The following is a 20,424-nucleotide window of genomic DNA, read 5'->3' as shown; positions in this document are numbered from 1 at the left end:
ATGTATAATACCAAAGTTCATGTTTAATTCAACCTTTAGATTTTATCAGGAGTGGGTTTAGAGACAAGTTCCATTAATTGTGCTACAGAGGTATAATTTATGTTTCTGGAGTTAACAGATGAGAGAGGAGAGAAAGTTGAATTCTTTTAAGGATATTGGATGATAATTTATTGATATATTAAATTCAATATAGGATTCAAGGTAGTAATTTTGGACTTGAATTAAATATACCAACATTGAGGATTATTTTGAATTTAAGTTCATATACTGAAATTATAGAACAATTCGAAAGATGAGTATGAAAACTATCTCTAAATACTTGTCAATAGTTAGAGGTTTTTATTAAATTATAATTTATTTAAGTTATTATATTATTTTGATACCACTAATATTTGACAGAATTTATATATTTCTATTTTAATTTGTTATAGTTTTATTTATAAGCTGCCAACCCATTTTGTAAAATAATATAACACGTATTTTCTTTTAAATTTGTAGATATCGTGATCATGGATAAGCAGAAAAGGAGATGGATAAAACTTAAGGATAGAACTTTGCCAGAGTATTTAAAAGGAGTTGAGGATTTTTTAGATTTTGCTTTCTCTGGACTTAAACCGAAAAGGTTTATAAGATGCCCATGTCGTAAATGCAATAATGTTCGTTATAAATCAAGAGATGATGTGATGCATGATTTACTAAAGTGGGGGTTTGAACCAAGTTACGAGCGTTGGGAGTATCATGGTGAAAGGGTAAGTGATTCATCATCTGATAATGATAGTCACTCTGAAGACGAGGACAATGATTATGATGTTAATCTTCAAGGAAATGATGATGCTCAAACTTACTCCATGCTTCATGACATGGATAGAGGTAATGTGTTTGACTATCCCGAATCTAGCAATATGAATGAGGAGCCGAATAAGGAAGCTAAAAGTTTTTATGGATTGTTGAAAGATGCTGAGCAAAAACTTTATCCAGGTTGTCAAAAATTCTCCAAACTATCTTTTATTATGCGTCTTTTTCAAATGAAATGTGTTTATGGATGGAGCAATAATTCATTTGATTCACTGATAAAGCTACTTGTAGAAGCTTTACCTGAAGGAAATGTGCTTCCCAACTCTATGTATGAGGTTCGTAAGATTATTAAGGATCTTGGACTTGATTATGTCAAGATAGATGCTTGTGTCAATGATTGTATTTTGTTTAGAGGAGGAGAATATGAAAATCTTGATAAATGTCCAATTTGTGGGGAAAGTAGGTGGCAAGAAAATAAGAAGAAGAATGTTGTCCCCAATAAGGTAGTTCGATACTTCCCTATAAAACCAAGACTACAGAGATTATTTATGTCAAAACAAATTGCAGATGACATGAAATGGCATAAGCATAAAAGAATTGATGATGGAGTTATGAGGCACCCGGCTGACTCTTTAACATGGAAGCGTTTTGATGATGACCATGAAGATTTTTCTTCAGATCCTCGTAATGTAAGACTTGGCTTAGCATCTGATGGTTTCAACCCGTTTGGTATTATGAGCACCGCCTATAGTGTGTGGCCGGTTGTATTAATTCCTTATAACTTGCCTCCCTGGTTGTGTATGAAACAACCAAATATTATCTTAACATTGCTTATTTCTGGTCCAAAAAGCCCTGGGATTGATATTGATGTTTATCTTCAGCCTCTAATTGATGATTTAAAGGAGTTGTGGGATGCAGGTATTGAAACCTATGATGCATCATCAAGACAAAATTTTCAATTGCGTGCCGCCTTATTATGGACAATCAATGACTTTCCTGCTTATGCCATGCTATCTGGATGGAGTACTAAAGGAAAACTAGCTTGCCCTTGTTGTCATTCAGAAACCAGTTCTTGTCGTTTGAAATATGGTCGGAAGCAATGCTACATGGGCCATCGTAGATTCTTACCTACTCAACACCCTTGGCGTATGAAAAAGAGCCCTTTTGATAACACACGAGAGGTAAGGGTTGCACCTGAACCATTAACTGGAGATCAAGTGATTGCACAACTGGAGGGTCTTGAGCTGCTGCCATTTGGAAAAGCTACAAGGAAAAGAAAAAGAATTGCAAAGGTAAATCATAATTGGAAGAAGAAAAGTATCTTTTTTTGAATTACCTTATTGGAAAACAAATTTATTGAGGCATAACATAGATGTGATGCACGTGGAGAAAAATATTTGTGAAAGTGTTATTGGGACGTTGTTGGATCTTGAAGGCAAAACAAAAGATACAATAAAGTCTAGATTAGATTTGCAGCGTATGGGACTCAAGAAGCAACTTCATCCTATTAAGATTGGGGATAAGTATGTGATTCCACCCGCACGTTACACTATGTCAAAGACAGAAAAAACTAATTTTTGCCGTATCTTGAAAGATGTGAAGTTTCCTGATGCTTATGCCTCAAACATAGGCCGTTGCGTAAATATAAATGAGCTGAAGATTTCAGGACTTAAAAGCCATGATTATCATGTTATACTTGAGAGACTTCTTCCCCTTGCCATAAGAGGGTTGCTTCTGAAGGATGCTTGTGATCCTTTGATTGAGATGTCTTTATTCTTTGGTGACTTATGCTCTAAAGAGTTGAAATTGGATGAGTTGGATCATTTGCAGAATCGTATCGGATTGACACTTTGTAAGCTGGAGCGCATCTTCCCACCGTCATTTTTTGATGTTATGGTTCATCTCTCAGTTCACTTGGCAAATGAAGCAAAAATTGGAGGTCCTGTTCAATATAGATGGATGTATCCTGTTGAAAGGTTAGTTTAAAGTTTTTTTATATTAAAAATAAATGTTTTACTTATCAATATTTATATGTAATTTATTTTATTTGTGGTTAGGTTTTTACGCATTCTAAAGAGTTATGTGCGCAACAAAGCACGACCAGAAGGTTCCATAGCAGAAGGATATGTGGCTGAAGAATGTATGACATTTTGTGCCAGATATTTGACCGACATGGATTCTAGGTTAAATCGACCAGATAGATATATGGACTATGCAAGCGATGAATTTGTTGGTTTGTCGGTGTTCAAAAACAATGGTCGATCTATTGGAGGAGGTTCATGGGAAAGTATGAGCTCTTCGGATATCCAACAAGCACATTTTTACATTTTGCAAAATTGTGAAGAAGTCAGACCTTGGATTGAGTAAGTTTTTTCCAGTCTAGCTTCTATTCATATTAAGTCATAATTAAATATATTTTAATATCTAATTATATTATATATTTATAAAATTTTCAGAGAGCACATGACTAAGATTAGAAATGAAAGTGAAAAGAATGTAGCAAAGAGACACAGGGAGCAATTTCATAAATGGTTTGAAAATGAGGTAATACGATTGATGTGTTTAATCTATATTTAAAGTCGTTGATCGCTAGCTAGCTATTGAGTTATTATGATATTTTTTATATTTACTATTAAAGATCTGATGGTTCTTACAAAATTTAAATGTAGGTTGTGCGATTACAACAATTAGGTGATACGAGGATTACTAATCAACTAGTAACATTATCTAAAGGACCAGATTTTCGAGTATTCAATCATAAAGGATACATTCTGAATGGTTTTAAGTTTCGTACAAAAGATGCAGAGAAACACTTGAAAACCCAAAATAGCGGTGTTATAGTGAAAGGAGATGAGTTAACTGGGCATGCTGATTACTATGGGGTTGTTAGAAAGATCACTGAAATAAAATATTTAGATAACAACTTTGTTATACTATTTAAGTGTGATTGGTTTGAGGCTCCTTCTGAAGGTCGAAACCAGGGCAGGGGATATAAGAAAGATGACTATGGATTTATTAGTGTAGATATCACAAGGTTATTTTACAAAAATGATCCTTTTATCTTGGGCTCCCAAGCTGAGTTGGTTTATTATGTACAATACAGTGACAAGGAAAATTGGTATTCAGTGGTTAAAGTCAAGCCAAGACATATCTTTGACTTGCCAAATGGCGAAGATGACGATGAATTTGAAGCGTATCAACTAAATGAGTTGAGTGATACACATGGAGAACTAGAAACACCATTAGAGAACCAAGATGAAGAGGCTTTACTTGGAGAACAAGAAACACCACTAGTGGACCAAGTTGAAGAGGTTTTAAATAGGGATGATGTCGTAGGGCTATGTTTGGATGAGAGTATTATTCAGAAAGAAGAAGAATTAAAAGAGGCTGATGATGCAAGTGACTCTGAAAGTAGTACTGATGAAGAAGAATCTGAAAGCGAAAACGATTACTCAGAGAAAGAAGATTCTGACACAGAATAAAAGAAATTTCTAGCTTATATTCTATACTTTTGTATATTTTTTTGGGTAATTATTATTTAGTGTTGGACAAGTATGAATTAGTACTTTTAGTTTTTGAATTTTAACATAATATTTATTCTTTATAATTTTATGCTAAAATAATAAATGAATTAATTTAGTTAATTTTAAATATCCCATTTTAATGTGTATAGAGTGAAAATATTAAATATATACGTAAAATTTGATCCAGATGCTTAATTCAAACCTTAAAGTGATAAAGATAAGACATTGATTAATGGTATTAGATAAGTATTTAAATAATTTATGTTATCTATGCTTTTTATAGACTATCTTTATTATCTATGTTTAATTCAAATTTTAAAAAGAAACTATAAAGATAAGAAATTTAAGGTAACAGATTTGTTCCTTCCAAAAAAAAAAAAGGTAACAGATTTGGCGCAGATAACAATTAGATATTAAATTTTTATAACAAATTGGTTTTAGTATTAATAAAATTTAGAAGATATATAAAATTTAGATACCAATTTTTTGGCGCTTAGGTTTTGCGCTAAAAATTTCACGCAAGATTCATCTTTGAGAAACGGCTTCCAAGCACTATCTCATGATCTCATCACCCCCCTCCTCACGTTTTAGCCGTCTCATGATCTCATCGCAACATCCTGTTACTCACATCCTTGCGTTATCTGCTTTAGCCGTCCACCTCCCTACCACTGTGAGGTTAGTATCAAAATCCTTTTCCTTGTTAATTGCTGTCTATGGACCTGGTATCAAGTGCGTGACTGCGTGTGGTGTTAGCCAATTGGTGGTGAAGACCTTGGTTCTAGTTTTCTTTTAATTCCTATTCTGTTTTCTTTTTTGTTCCCAATTTGCAATGGGGTCTTGGGTCCAATCTCGTATGCCTATCCATGAGGGGATGGTCTCATGGTTCTGTTGATGCAATCAAAATTTCTTTTTTCTAAGAAAAACTATGTTATACTTGTTTGGTGGGGTAGAAAAGGCAAATTTTGTGAATCTCTGCTAATTTTTGAAAGCATTTTTCTTGTTCCTAACCAATGCTTCAATTATATGTTTCTCATGTACTGTTGGAGCATCTTTACCCAATTCTAATGTTTGTTTAACATTCTTAGCCTAGGGGAGGGCAGTGATTGAAAACTATAGGGCATATTTGTGTAGGTTTTACAGAACTTAGAGGAGGTGAGTGTAAACATACCTGCATGTGATTTTTATTGATTTGATAAAGGCATATAAAAGAGTAGAGCATTGTAGAAGGTTTTATAAAGTAGAAAGGATTTAGGGTCAGGACTATTGTGAGGACAAAAGTAGGAGATACAAACAATTTCAAGGATTTTTGGTCCATTATACAAAATGACAGAGAGATAGAGGAGGATGTAAACAATAGGATCCAAGCATTAATGGACCACTTTATGTGTGTGATCTGCATTAGAAACGTGCCACTTTACCCAATTATGTATATAATGATTTCATATACCATATTTCACTTGTTTAATATGCATGTTTTTGTTTGTATTTAGGAATGGCACCATCAAGCAATGTCACCAACTCAACGGCTGGAAATTCTTCAGCTGCCACTGGAAGTCAACAACAAGGAGGTACCATTGTTTGATTTCTTTCCACTTATTTTAATTTGTTTTCTTAAAAACTTTATGTTATGGTTTCTAAGAAATGAAAACTGTGATTAACATTGGCTTAAAGTGCAATTTGCTAACTGATATAGAAGCATAATTGCCACATGAGCTGTTTCCTGTAGTGTCTAATGAGTGATGACAACTTCAGTTTTGTTTCTTGTCATGTTCCATATCATTACTCAATTAATCTTTTATGTGGTTTCCCTGAAGTTACTGTCCTCAGTTTAAGAGTAAGGTGAAGAATAATTTTTGGCTTCAACCATGTATCATAAGTTTGACTGGAATATGATTCCTTGCTGATATTGGTTTTTGATTCTTGCATTTAGTTGATAGCTAATTTTGTTGGCATTATACCAGTAAACCAAATGCAGATATACATTCTCCTTGTTCTCTAACTGTCCTCAGTTTAATTGCATCCCATTTTTCTCCTTGATGCTTCTAAGCCAAAGCACTCATTGTGGTTCTGCCTACAGGGGAAAGTTGCTGTCAAGAGCTTTTTATTTTAGTTAGTGCCATTAGTTTCTTTTTCATTGCCTATTGTTTTATAGCTTTTGTTCTTCTTTTTGCTTGTTGGCTACCGTAATAGAACTTTGGGGGTAGTAAGTCCCAGTGTTGTACTGTGTCCTTTTTACTTGAATAATCTTTGACTTTTTAAAAACAAAAAATACTCTTCTTCTTCTTCAGCTTTATATATGTTTGTGTCATCACACAAGTGACAAGTGGGCATTTGGCCTATTTTTTACCACATTGACAGTGGACTCTTACTTCAATCATCTATCTACTATGTGTAAAATGGAAGTTATCCATCTTAGGTGTTTTTCTAACTTTTAGTATAGATATACTTAGCCCTTACCCCTAGTTCAATTTTTTCTAGTTTTGATTCGTTAATACTTCAAATTTTCTTATATTTCATTTTATCTTTCAATAACTCTCTTGTTTTTTACCACACTACTATTTATATCTCTCATTTCTCTCTCAATTCTCCATATCTCACAATTGTAAGTGTAAATACAATATTAATCTATTTTTTAGGTAATGATTCATTCTCATCAATTTTCTATTCCATTTTGTTTTCACTCACTTTCTTCCTATTTCTACACATTTTCTATCACATCATCTATATAACATATCATTCTTTTTTTCTCTTATCTTCTTATTTCACTCTTAGTGTGAGTGAAATTAAAGTGTGAATAAACTATTTTTTAAATCACTACATTCTAGGTGCTTCTTTAAAAATTTCGCCCCCGTTGTATGATTTTCCTGGTTCCGTCCCTGGATAGAGTAGACATGTTGCTGCCTCTATTTTGTGTTTCTATTCTTCTGGTGTGGATTTTGTCTCCTATGTGCTGTTTTGACGTTGGTGTTTTATGGCTATCTTGTCTCTTCTTTGGGGCCTTTGTTAAAGGTGTAGCATTTATACCAAATTGAGCTTTGCTACTGCCAGATCAATTGGTATGGTTCGAGGGGGCCTTGCTTGCTCTTCCTTTCCTTCCATGATTAATGGGACCCTGGCTGTTTTGTTAGAGTTCTGTTAGAGGGCTTTTGTACTACTAGTTTAGTACTCTTAGCCGGTTTTTGGGTGCTACTACTGTGTTTTATCAGGGTGAATTTGTTTCCCCTTGTTGCAGACTTTGTTCTTTTTTCTTTTCTGTGTTTTGTTTCTTTTGTACGGGCCGAAGTCCCTGTACTTCATATCTATTTATATATATATTTGGTTTTTCCAAAAAAAATGGTTGTCATAATATTCTTTTCTTTTTTGGGTAAAATTCAATAGATTGTTCGAAGAAGAAAAAAGCTGGAAGAGGAAAAACCACAGGCATAAGTGTTTCGAAAAGAAAAGAGAAGTCTGCAACTGGAAAATTGCATGTGCTTATTCCACCTGGCAAGATGGTGGCCGTAGGACCAGGAGCTCCAGATTTTGTTACTGAAATATCTGTGCAAGTCCAAAAGAGAGCTCCTTTTAATGTCAAGAAATGGAAAAAAGTTCCTGATGAGGCAAAAAATGATATAGTATCAAGAGTTTATGTAAGTTTCAATATTCATTTTTATTTTTTATTTTTTTATGTTTGATTTATATAATATTTACATATATTTTTCCTTTTAATTATTGAGGGCATAATGCTTTTGACATTGATCAAACAGACCATAACAAAGCTGTCATTCTTGCTACAGCAGATAGACTCTACCGAAGCCATAGAGGTAGACTTCATCAACACTTTAAACAATATGAAACAAATGAAATTGCTTTGGAACATAAACCTGATGAGTTAAGTGAGGGAGATTGAGAGTACTTGGTAGATTATTTTTCAAGTCCTGACTATAAGGTATGTTGGCCATTAACTTTTTAAAAATAGTTTGGTTATAAATGTGAAAAAAAGATACTATAATAATTCTATGTGGATTATTTTTAGGCAATGAGTGAAAGGAACAAATCAAATAAAGCAAAACAAGCAATTAATCATAGATGTGGAAGGAAGTCATTTCAAGCTGTTAGCTATGATGCGGTAAAAAAGAAATATTAAATTGTTTGATTATGAATTGTTATAGAGTTAAAAATTTATAGTGATTATTCTCTATGGCTACAAAAATTTTGTTTTTAGAGAGATCCTGAAACTGGAAAGGAGCCTAATTATCAAGATTTATGGCGAATGACTCACACAAACAACAGTGGGGTTTGGATAAATGAGGCTTCTAGGGAAGTTCATGTAAGACATTTCAATGATTTATAAATTATAATTAGTTTTAGTTTCATTTTTTTGTAATTAAAATTTATGGTTATGGTTTTACTTTTTCTTTAATAGGTGAGGGTTGAAGAAGCTTCTATGCGGATGTTAGAAGAAACAGATGAGGACGCTGATGAAGATCCTATTATCAACAAGGCTTTTAAATCAGTTGTAGGGGAACGTTCAGGGTATAGTCGTGGTCTTGGTGCTGGAATTCAACCTACAAAGGGAAAATCTACTGCAGGTCTACATGAACAATTAGTGAGTGAACGAGAAAAGCGTCAGGGTATAGAAATGAAACTGAAAGCAGTTGAGTCTCAACTTCTAGAGGAGCGTAACATTAGAGAAGAAATGGCTACACGCATTGAAGATAGTCAAAAGCAGCTTGAAGAAAGAGAAAAACAATTTGAAGAAAGGGTAGAAAAGCAGCTTGAAGAAAGAATGGAAAAAAAATTTGAGGAAAGGATGGCGGCCTTCTTCTGTAGAACGCAATTGGTAAGTAAGAACACCATTTAAGCGTACAAAAGTTTGATGAGTTGGCAAATTTATTTTCTTATAAGTATTATTTACAATCTTGAATATTAAGTTTTAATGTTTTGTATATTTTAATAGGCTGGACAATATTCACAGGGTTGAAACTACTAAAAACATGGATTGCACACATGTAAGTTATAATTACTTTTCTTAAGTTATAGTATGCATTTCTTTTGTATCTTCTAATAGTTGAAGTTATGGTATTAAATTATCTCAAGGTTTTCAAAGTAATTTAGGAACTTTGTTCTCTTATATGAACTGTGTAGGCGGCTGCAGTAGAGAGACTACTATGTGTTTTGTAATCTTGATACCAGCCTCTAATGTGGCTAGCTATGATGCTTGAGGCTATATTGTCTATTGTGTGTGTATTGACTTGGCATTTGCTTCCTTTGGTCATCAGTTTGAGAATTGCTATTGGAGTGGGTAAAATAAAAATGCTGGAGATTAGTATCACAATAGTGGGATGGGAGCGTATCTCTTGTGTACTAAGTCTGTTAATTCATTGTTACTTAGTAGCACTTTAGGCATTTGCTTGGGCACTTTCTTCAATTCTATGTATTCATTTTATTTTGTATATAGTTTCTACCACTGGTGATATTCTTAAAATGGCTTATAAAAAAATTGGGGTGTGATAGAGACGTGCCTTTATGGGAAAATTGGGTTTAATTGTGAGTGCTGATATCATATTGCTATTCCCCTCATTGTCAATTACTGTTTTCACTGTGCCTTGCCTGCGTCTGCTATCTCATTTGGGATTTATGGTGATATCTGGTTGTTATGGACCTGTTTGCTGTCAAGGTTGGAGGGTGTGTTTTGGCTTTTTTCTTGCTTACAGAGCTGTTTCTGGTTGCTGTTTTACCTGGTGGTTCTGCTGTTTCTTTCTCCTGTTTTCTCCTTGCTGTTAGTTGTTTTGTTTTGCCTAGCTTTTTCTTTTCCTTTGGCTTTCTTATTGTTCTTGCTGTTATGTTTTTGCTCTTCTTTTTCTCACTTGTGAGAGTTTGTTCCCAAGCTTCTTGACTTTGCTTCTATATTTATATATCTATTTCTCCTTTCAAAAAAAAAAGTCCTAGGCTTTTTTTTAACGGGCAAAAGAAACATATATTAGTAATAGTATTACCAGTATTTTTTGTTCTTTGTGCACTTTCTCTGGTTTTGGGTTGGCTATTAATAGTAGCACCGATATTACTAAACCAATACAAGATAGTCTCAATTTTGTGTTAATTGCAGGTCAATTGGTGGAGTTTCAACTCACTCATGATGACATACTCAAAGCAATTTTAGGCAAGAAAAGTTGATGATGTGGTTGTCACGCTTTATTTATTGATTATGTATGCTTGTTTTTTATTTTGAGAACAATACTTTTTAGGACCCATTAAGTACTGGAATATTATTTTATTGTATCCAATTATGTTTTTTTTTTATGAAGTATCCAATTATATTTCTGTAGTTTAATTTTTTTCATTAGTAATATCGTGTATTTAATTTTAAATAGTTTTGTTAAGTAAATTAGTAGAGTTGATTGATATTAATTTTAAGATTCGAAAATTTCGTTTAAAATATTCAATAACAACTTTATTAGTTGAGAAAAATACCTTAATGCGACAACTTAAATTGTTGAGAAAACTTTGCTTATAGCAACAATTATCGTTGTTGAGATAAAACACCTTATTGTAACGACTAAATTTGTTGAGAAAAACATTTTTTGCGGCGACTTGAGTCGCTATGAAAGCTATGTTAGTGGCTTCCATCAATATTTATAGCATCGACAAAATTTTTACTTTGCAGCGAAAATAGTCGTTGTGAAAACATAAACAATGGCAGCGAAAATTGTAAGGCCCAAGTTTTAAAGCTTTGGATAAGTGAATAAAATAAAAAAGTTTATTTGATTAAATAGATTTGTGAAGGAGAAAGGTTCAGGAAAAGTCCAAGAATTTATCGAAAAACCGATAAGAGTTATAGCACGACTAACATACGCTTAATCCTAGGTCAAAGGTATTATTGAATAGTTAATTTACGCTTTAGGACACGATGGAAACTAATTCCAAAAATCCTCAGAGAAATGTTAGAACTTCTCTTTTCCGTCCTTAAACAATTATTTCGATGCGAAATCCTGGAAAGTACGAACGTCAAATTCCAATTCTCGGAAGTTTGCCGAAACGGAATCCCTGATAGTTCGAGAAAACCTAAGATCGACAGACGATGAAGACTTTTTCTATTCGGAGCTGCAAAAGAAGATTCCACCCGCGTTCTCCTATTTCTCTCGTCATTCCTAATCTTTCTTCAGAAGGAAGTTTTCTCATCCGACGATCACTGCAAAAAGTAGTTTTTCGGGATAAACCGACTTACACCGACTTATGCCGATTTTGGATCTTTTGGTTTAATTCCAAGAATCCTGTTTTGAGTTCTGGAATTCTGTCGCCATAACCTATCTTAGAATGCGCAGAGGAACGCGCAGGAAAAATCGGAATCGCAAAAAAATCATTTTTCCGTTTTTTCCAAAACCTATAAATAGCTTGAAAATTTGATTTTTTGCAAAAAAATACCCATTTCCCCTCCCCAAACCCGCGAGCATCAAGAGAGAGAGAGAGATCCGGATCTTCGTCGTTTCTTGCCCGTTTGCTTCACCGATCGTCGCTAATCGAAGACCTCGAGGTAGGTAAACTATACTCTCCTTCGAATCGTCGTTTCCGTCCACTTCTCCTACGTCTTTCTGAGTTCAAAATTTTGAGGTTTTTGAAAAACTGTTCAAATACGCTGATTTCAGTGTCTAAACTTCTTCCCTGCATGCTCTTGAGCGTGTTCTGCGGATTAGATTTTGTCAAATGTCGACGAAATGCCGCCGGGATCAATTTCTACCTTAAATACCCATTTTTCGGCAAAGTCGCAACCTTTGGGCTGAAATCTATCGACCTGGCTTAGTGCTAGTAGGATTTGTCGTCATAAACGTCGTTGTGGACGTCCTCATCCAATTTGTTTTTCGAAAATCCAATTTTGAAATTTTGAGCTAAAAATAATGACCAAACTACCCCTATATCAGTTTTCGATCCAAAAATTTTTCCGAGCTTAGAACCGTCTTAGTTACGGCTTATGTTAACCTAGGAACCAAGTTTGATCGAAGAAAAATCGACCCTCCCAATTATAGGAAGTGGCCGAGAGCTATATCAAGGGGGGGGGGGAAAGAATCCGATTTTTCGAAAACTTGTCTTAACACGTTAGATTGTCGTACCACGGAGGTTGTAGTGTACCGTGTGACCCTAGGACTCTTTGATTGCTGAGTTTCTGACTCTTGGTGTTGATTTCTGTGATTTTTGCTTAAGGTTCTTTTGAGGAGATTCCTGGAGAACAAGGAGAAGAGCGTGAAGGACACTTGGACGAGGAAGCTGGAAGACCCACCGGTGAGGGTTACTCTCTGAATTACTAGATAATGCTTTAGGGGTCGACAAATTCGACTTGATTTATGTGTTATGCACTAAATTGCTAAATGTCTGAATTGTTCTCTGAGGCTTCGGCCGACCTTGCTGAGTATTTGATGCCATGATATTGTGTGCTAAATGATTCACATGCTACGTGCTACATGGTTAACTTAGGATGTGTTGGAATATGCTGTTTATGCTTTTGACTGAGCTGTTTTATTTATGCTATTCCACTTGTACCTGAGATTCTGAGGAGTGAGGATTACGGGCAGGTCATGCCAAATTTTTATGAGATTTTGAGAGAGTTTTAAAGGACGAACGGAGTTCGGACCTTGTTATGTTTTAATGGATCGAGACCTTCTCAGGGAATTATTTGAGATTATGGGATCTCTGAAAACTCTTAGGAAGTATTATAAGATTAAAATGAAAACTATTTTATCACGGAAAACTCATAAGACATTAATCAATTTCTAAATCCTTTGAACAATAATAATACCCTTAGATAAGAGCTTAGAGCCTGAATATTAGTTTGGGAAATATGAGGAGTGTCGTCGAGTCCACGTTTTGAGGAAATATACAAGTCTTCGAGTATGTTGAAAACTCTTTTGCTCGATGAGCAGTTTAATGTTTGGCTATCTAAAGTTTAGCCGGAGACTATACGTTTCCAAGTACTTCGGTACCTTTTCGCTTGATGAGCAGTTTATTGATTGGCTATCTAAAGTTTAGCCGGGAACCATGAGTTCCAAAGTATCTTCTTCTTCTTTTGATTAATTCATTTTGTCGCAGAATCGACATTTGCCTTAGGGTATTTTTTTTAGAGACCTTAAGTTATTTAGAACACGTGGCGACGTGTCGGGTGAGGTCGGAGACGTTGTTTGGCTAATCACTTGCATTCATGCACTCATTTTGAGGTTAATACACGGCGTGATACCGTACCTCGGTGGATTCCAAAATGGTCATAAGACCCGGATTTCCATATTTAGGACACTACGGTGGTCCTCAGTAGCAGACGGAATGGCAGACCTACGGGTTCACTGCTGATCTGACTACTTTTGTGTGGTGTAAGAGACACGCGAGCAGGAAGGTACCCACCGTGGCAGGTGTTAGGGCCGCCTCGTTGATGTCCATCCTTCTTCCGGAATGCATTTTGTTACCCAGCATTGCATTTCATGCAACATACATGCTGACTTAGTTGCTGAGTGTGATTGGTACCTGTTTATCATATTTGAGGCATGCTATTTGTTTTATGATTTCTTATATTCATTATGATACTTGCAACCCTAGGAAGTCATCCCTAAAATTATAAGCCCGAGAGGCAAATATTTATTATCCTATATTATATCTGGTTTTATTATTTATATAATTCTTTGGAGTTGACCCTCGCGTCTGCTGTGTGTGTTTGGGCGGACTACGCCATTTGTCAGATGAGTATGGCGGATTGGTTTACGATGGTCAGCCCCTCGGGGGGGACCAGGTACGAGATGCTTGATCAGGACGACCCAGGTGCATGGGTGGTCGACTCCATAGGCCACCGTGCGACCTACACCGGTCGGGTTATGGAGGACCGTGTTGACCGATTCGGACGCTTGACGGAGGGGGTGATGAGGAGACACATAGTGAGCTTCAACTTGCCGCCTGGTGTGCATTATGGACCCGGCTTGGGAGGACCACCACCACCACCATCTTCGGATGAGGAGGACCCCTCTGAGGAGGTGCCAGTGGGTGAGGTTTCGACGGAGTCTAGTCCGTCTACTGTTGCTGCTGTCGTCGCGGATCTCGTTCCGGGCCCCGAGCCCGAGAGGCCAGTGCAGGAGCGCATCAGGGTGGACAGAGAGGGCAGCGTTGTGTATGTCGACCTAGTCGTCCTGGATGTAGATTCGGACGACGACCGCGCTAGCATGTAGGATCGAGTGCTAGGGTGGGCTCCTCGAGTAGGGATTAGTGTAGGAGTTGTGTCGATGCTCTGACCGTCATGTTTTCAGTTTTGGGACAGGGTAGTTTCCTGCCGGTAGCTTTTTGTGTGGTTTTCTTATGAAGATCACAGAGAGCTGGTTGGACTAGGGAGGTCTTTTCTTTAGGCCACTGGGCCAATTTGTTCTCAGTTTTTGAGGTAGGGTGTTGCGGACACAGGTTTTACCTTGGTTTGTACATATTGCCTTCGGGCGTTACCTTTTTCTGTCACCCGTCGCTTGAGGTTACTCGCGATGTGGCTGGTACTAGTGTGGGCATGTATATATTTATGTAGATGTATATTAGTTTTCTTTTACCTTTTGTCGAGAAGTTTATTTTCTTTCAGTCTTTCATTTTATTATCAAAAAAAAATAATTCACGTTTTTCCGCTTAAGTTATTTCTTTGGTTACTAAAGTGACGCCACCGAAATCGGGGTGTTACAAAAATAGTCATTGTGAAAACATAAACAATGGCAGCGAAAATAGTTGTTGTCAAAGCATAAACAATGGCAGCGAAACAAGTCGTTGTGAAAACATCAACAATGGCAGCGAAAGTAGTCGTTGTGACAACTTCAACAATGGCAGCAAAAATAGTCGTTGTGAAAACATCAGTAATGACAGCGACATCAAATGTCGTTGCAAAAAGTTTCCGCGTCGGAACTTATCGTGACGACATGCAACGACTTTTTTTTTGCTGCGAAATGTAGTTTTAGCAACGACTTTTAACATATCCCAACAACATTTGTCGCTGCGAAAAAACTTTTCTCTTGTAGTGTTGCACAGGCCCAGGGCCGGCCCTGAGTGGAAGCATTCCACGCTAGAAAGTCTGCCACAACATTATAAGTTGTTCCCAGCCGACCCAAGACTTAAGAAATGCATCACGTAGTTCTTAATGTTAATAAACATCGGTCGGTCAAGGTAATCCTTCTATTTTCCGATTAAATGTGTTTCTCTTATTCCTGAAAAAAAAGAATTGTTTGGAATGAGGTGATTTTATGAAAAGGAAAAAAACAAATATTGATTGAGGTGAAATAGTCAACTATGAATGCTATTGAAAGTATTTATTTATTCATCTCATTTTCACTTATTTTTTATTTTGTATTTTTCAATCACCTTACTAATTATCATATCTCTCATTTATCCTTTCATATATGCTGTGTTATAAGTGTATTCAAAGTGCCAAATATCAATTCTCATAATTTTATCACTCTTCATGTCACACTTAATTACAAAATGGTCCGAATCAATTTGTTCACACCTCACACGTTTGGACGTTTTCCAAATTGCAATCCATCACTAGAAAAAAGAGAATCAGTGATGGTTCAATTCCCTCACAAATATTAAAAATATTCCTCACAAAGTCAATTATGGACGAAGTTTATGAAGAAACAAAAGTCATCATACAAATTGTAAGACCGAAATTTTAGGAATTAAATTATTATTTAATTTTCTATGTTCGCGTCAGCGTAATGATGTTTGTAAAAAATTGTGTGATTAATATACAAGAAAAATAATATTTGGAGCTAATTATAAATACAGATGCATTTCGAATTGTAGATTTTGGAATCGTGCCTATAAATTTGGTGACGATTCAGACTATTCAAAAAACGGTCTCTCACCGTAAAAACATCAAATAAGTCCTGATTCTCAACTATACTGGGAATAGGACTTTTCTATGGTATTTATCACGATGTATGTTTGATTTCATGAATTTTAACTGTAATATTGATAGGTTTTATTTTCAGAGTCTGGGGAAGTTTTTCTCGCCTCTTGCAGAGGTTTTGTCCAGAACTTCTAGGCGACAAGCGAGCATGTTGAGACCTCAGTTAGAAAATCCGAATTGCATCAAATGATTCAAATAAACGCAAGGAATCCAGTTTTAGAATAAATAAAATTCGTCACGACGAAAAATTTTGGGACGAAAATGAGACGATTTCGGGGTGCAATGCCTCGAGATACTTTTAAGTCATGATTAAGGACTAACCTGAAATGCAATAATTTTTTTTCGAAAGAAAACATTATTAATATTAATGAGGGAAAAGTCAGAGATGTACAGCCCACCTCAAGAGGGTGCAAAAACCACTCAAAAAAACACCCAATCCATCCCAATTAAACAAACAACAATCCCCAAGCCTAAAGACAACCACCCAAAAGATGAAGAAAGAAACCCAAAGCCCACAAAGGTCCCCAAGAGTATAAGCAAAACCCACAAAACTACAAAAAAAAAAAACACTAAGAACATCTAGGCGCATTGATCTGGGCAGCAATTTGGTAGGTGGCAACATCGTCTTAGCAATCAAAAACCATACCCAAACGCTTCCCCATCAGAACAACACTCCCAGCTCTAGTCATGATGCCAAAAGGTTCGGAAAGCTCCACTAGCAAAACCATCAGCTCTCTCCCTAACGGCCCTGCATCCCGAGCGTCTTCCACTACACCACCACATGGTAACATTTGCGAACTTTCCTTGGCGACACCCACCTTGAGTTGTTTTGGTCGCCCTCGAGGTCGTCGATAAACATCCATGAGAGCCCGCTTTACCTCTTTATTTTTCTTGGGACGACCACCAGGCCTCGGAGGAGAAGACACTGAACCAACCTCAACTTCTGCATCTGCCACAGATTCGCCCACCTCCACCTCTGCAGCAACCTCAACCCCAAGCTTCTCTTGTTCCCAGCAACTGCTGTCTAATGACAGCAATAGGCCTCCTAGATCCCCATCCGATGAAGATCTGCTAGCAGTAGCAAAATCCTCTACAATTTGCGAACACATCCCCACCTCAGACCCAGTAGACAACGGAACAGCACAGAGTCTAAGAGAAGAAGAGGAATCAAAGGTAGGCCTTGACACAACAAGAGACCCATCATTTAGAGCTGGTAGATTCACTCCAATCTCCCCAAAACATGTCCTAATTGAAATCCTTTCACTAGAAGGAAAGCACAATTTGAACTTGCTATTAAGAAGCATCTTAAGAGCCATCTCACCCCCTAAAAGAAGCTGAAAATATAGTGAATTCAAAGTTGAATTTACTACAAACGCTAACAAATTAACTCCTAACTGCCTCTATCTCTTGAAACCTTCCGTCGAAGCTGCTCCATCGACCCAATCGTTTTCTCCCTCTTGAACCAGAAACTCCACAGGAGTAGCACGCAGCTCCAAAGGATTGTCGAGATCAGCGCGTACTAAAGGTTGATTGCACGACTCCACTCCGAATTCAGCTAGGACAACACCACTCATTGACGCATCAACCTCCAAGCTAGGTTCCCCAATCCAACACTCAAGGAACAGAGCCTCAGTTGGGAGCCTACTGACCTCCAAACCAACACACCCCACCTCCTAGCAACACAAAACAGAGGTAAGCTCAGGGAACAACAGCAAATCTGGAATCCGAGCCTCTTCCTCGCAACACCTCCACAACTATAGGAACAAGCACTCTTCACCCGAGGATTGGGCAGGCTCACACCGCTGCACTTCTACCTTTTCCCTAACGACATCCCGCGCGAACAAGATGGAGGTACCAGTCCTGCTCCAGGACAATCCCTCTCCAGCGAAACAGAGCCATGATTTTGCAAGGCCAATCCATCTCTTATAGGAGAACACACCACTGTCACTGATAAATGAGCCCCACCTACCTTCGTCCCATTGAATCAAGCCATCGCCATCTCGGCGAGAGACCTTGATATGAATTGGACGAACCTAAACCGGAATCTCCTCCCGACCTTGCACTGTCTCTGCACGAAAACCTTCCCAATCCTCCCAATCTGAGCAAAGAGAGCTTTGATTTGAAAGTAATCCACCGAAGCTGAAATCCCATCCACGAACAGGGTACACCGCTCTAGAGGTTGTGAACCACTTCGGCGCGACGCTTCTCCCTCTTCCGCCTCCGCTTCATCATCTTCGGCGTCGTCGATTCCCAACCCTGGAGTGTCGCCGCCCTTCGAGGCTCCTTGCCTCTTCGTTGACGGCGTAGGGAGACCAGAGTTGTAGGGAACCTTAGCGGAGCAAACTAGAGGCTTTCCACGCATAATTAAAGTTCGAACGTTAAACACCTACGACTTGAAATGCAATAATATAACACAAGAAAGGGGGTTTGAATTGTGTTCTTATAAAACTTGAGTTTTCAAACGATAATAATTTTTCAAAACGTTTTCGCAATCGTTTGGTCTAGCGGATAAATGAGTAAGATAATAAATGATGAAAACAAAAGCAATATATCTTGGTTCACGCACAAACGATGGGGTTACGTCCAGTCCTTGGCTTAACCAAGATTTCACTAAACAAGTATCAAGGACTTCTCCTATACCAAGTATTAGACAAGACTCCTCCCAACCAAGTAATCTGTAGGACTTCTCCTAACCAAGTATTAGACAGGACTTCTCCCAACCAAGTATTCTAAGGACTCCTCCTTTATAAACTGTTTTTCAGGACTTCTCCTAAGATCTTTTTCAAGATCGTTTGGCTCTACAAGGATCTCTTCTCAAAAGAGGGATAGTAGAAAATGCTAAGCACAGGAACCGCAAAGTATTTGATAAGATTTGACTTTGTGATGTACTTTGAGTTCTATATCTAGAGAGATCGAGCTGGGTATGAAGATTTGACTCTTAGGTATTTCTCTCAAACGATATGAGGACTTTTCTTTCTTGCTTTCTTGATGAAGATTTCTGGTTCAAATGAAAGTTGTTTGTCGTTAAAACTCTACTTCTTGCTTCTGAAAATCTTCAAGTCCTCCTTTTTAAGTGTTTCTATGGTTTGTTGATAGTCGTTGGAGCATTGTAGAGCACTTTGATTTCTAACCGTTAGATCAAACGGTCTTCTCGTCAGGTGCATTAAATGCACTATGTCCTTTGACTAAGAATTGTTGCTACAAAATGTATCTTGTCAGTTGGTTGGTAGCATATGGAGCATCGTTTCAGTCCTTTTGTGAGAGAAAGAGGAAACTTGATTTTGACAATGTTGTACTTGTTTCTTTGATCATAGTGCTTTAAAAAGTATCACGTGATTCTTGGCACTTGACTTTCTTCTCAAGAATGTCAGAGAGATATCTTCAATTGGAAGATGACGCTCTTTCTCTAGTCATTTTCTTCATTGGTAAGCTTTGAGATATACGATGAATTTCAACACTAATTGAGGTCTTTTCTTCTGGTAGACGATCTAGCATATTTGACTTTTCTTTGCTAGTGCAGACTGTCTTGTAGCTTTGACCTTTCTTCCTTTGTATGGGCTGTCTTCTTGCATTTTCTTGCACTTAATCATCAGACGATGAGGGATGCCAGTCATGAGTTTTATTTCCTGAAATTTAATTCACATGAAATTTTTAACCATTACACTTATACTCTTGAAATTGTTATCATTAAAACTATGATAAACGGTGTATCTTACGTTTGAACTTAACACAACCACCCTTTTATGGCCGTGTAGAACCATATATTGAGGAACAAGTGTCAACCTTTGATGGTTAAGGCTTGTCTCCATGGATTATTTTAATCTAGGGTCGTGTATAGAGATTTTGGGGCCTTAGGCGAAAATATTAAAGTGATCGATTTTGTTTTGACAAGAATCTTAAAGAGACCTAACATATCATATAAATTAATATTTTATATTAACCTTCTAGTTTTTGAATTGCGAAATCATTTATCATAGTTTTATGCTGCAAAATAAATAAAAAATTATGAACAATAGAACATGAAACACAATGAATGAATCATTGAGAGGATTTTGCAACACTTTAATATCAAATATCTCCAACGTATAGAAAAAATGAAATTTTTCTTTTTTTAGAGAAGAAACAATGGTGAAGAGTAAACTTATACAATACTATATATATAAATCATCAAAAAACTAACTGTAATGAGTAACACAATTTGATTTTTTGAGTTTTGGA

At 36.8% G+C, this 20,424-nt stretch overlaps 2 protein-coding genes across 5 annotated transcripts; both read left to right on the top strand.

The window, feature by feature from the left end:
- The first annotated feature begins 509 nt into the window (after positions 1 to 509).
- LOC130736345 (uncharacterized) lies at positions 510 to 4,277 on the top strand. The gene is made up of 5 exons (XM_057588182.1): positions 510 to 2,112; positions 2,231 to 2,771; positions 2,853 to 3,158; positions 3,252 to 3,339; positions 3,465 to 4,277. Exons 1-5 carry the CDS (start codon positions 510 to 512, stop codon positions 4,275 to 4,277), a joined length of 3,351 nt encoding a protein of 1,116 aa, XP_057444165.1.
- Positions 4,278 to 4,806: 529 nt separating this feature from the next.
- LOC130737896 (uncharacterized) lies at positions 4,807 to 10,622 on the top strand. Of its 4 annotated transcripts, none has more exons than XM_057589757.1 (8): positions 4,807 to 4,994; positions 5,810 to 5,887; positions 7,698 to 7,948; positions 8,099 to 8,122; positions 8,524 to 8,628; positions 8,725 to 9,141; positions 9,259 to 9,310; positions 10,408 to 10,622. In XM_057589757.1, the coding sequence occupies exons 2-7, from the start codon at positions 5,812 to 5,814 to the stop codon at positions 9,280 to 9,282; spliced, it is 897 nt and encodes a 298-aa protein (XP_057445740.1). In that variant the 5' UTR covers positions 4,807 to 4,994; positions 5,810 to 5,811; the 3' UTR covers positions 9,283 to 9,310; positions 10,408 to 10,622. The 4 variants fall into 4 exon arrangements, with proteins under 4 accessions (XP_057445740.1, XP_057445739.1, XP_057445737.1 ...); XM_057589756.1 differs by having other exon boundaries at positions 8,096 to 8,122; XM_057589754.1 differs by having other exon boundaries at positions 8,066 to 8,122.
- Positions 10,623 to 20,424: the final 9,802 nt, after the last annotated feature.

This window comes from Lotus japonicus, chromosome 2 (assembly GCF_012489685.1).
Source record: "Lotus japonicus ecotype B-129 chromosome 2, LjGifu_v1.2".
Taxonomy (NCBI): Eukaryota; Viridiplantae; Streptophyta; class Magnoliopsida; order Fabales; family Fabaceae; genus Lotus; species Lotus japonicus.
This window is presented reverse-complemented; position numbering and strand designations above follow the sequence as displayed.

Excerpts from the sequence above, each read along its gene's own strand:
- LOC130736345 (XM_057588182.1), top strand. The coding sequence starts at position 510 with ATGGATAAGCAGAAAAGGAGATGGATAAAACTTAAGGATAGAACTTTG. Across the intron at positions 2,772-2,852 it reads TGGATGTATCCTGTTGAAAG|GTTTTTACGCATTCTAAAGA; the intron begins GTTAGTTTAAAG and ends ATTTGTGGTTAG. Across the intron at positions 3,159-3,251 it reads GAAGTCAGACCTTGGATTGA|AGAGCACATGACTAAGATTA; the intron begins GTAAGTTTTTTC and ends TAAAATTTTCAG.
- LOC130737896 (XM_057589754.1), top strand. The coding sequence starts at position 5,812 with ATGGCACCATCAAGCAATGTCACCAACTCAACGGCTGGAAATTCTTCA. Across the intron at positions 5,888-7,697 it reads TGGAAGTCAACAACAAGGAG|ATTGTTCGAAGAAGAAAAAA; the intron begins GTACCATTGTTT and ends AAAATTCAATAG. Across the intron at positions 8,123-8,523 it reads ACTCTACCGAAGCCATAGAG|AGAGATCCTGAAACTGGAAA; the intron begins GTAGACTTCATC and ends TTTTGTTTTTAG.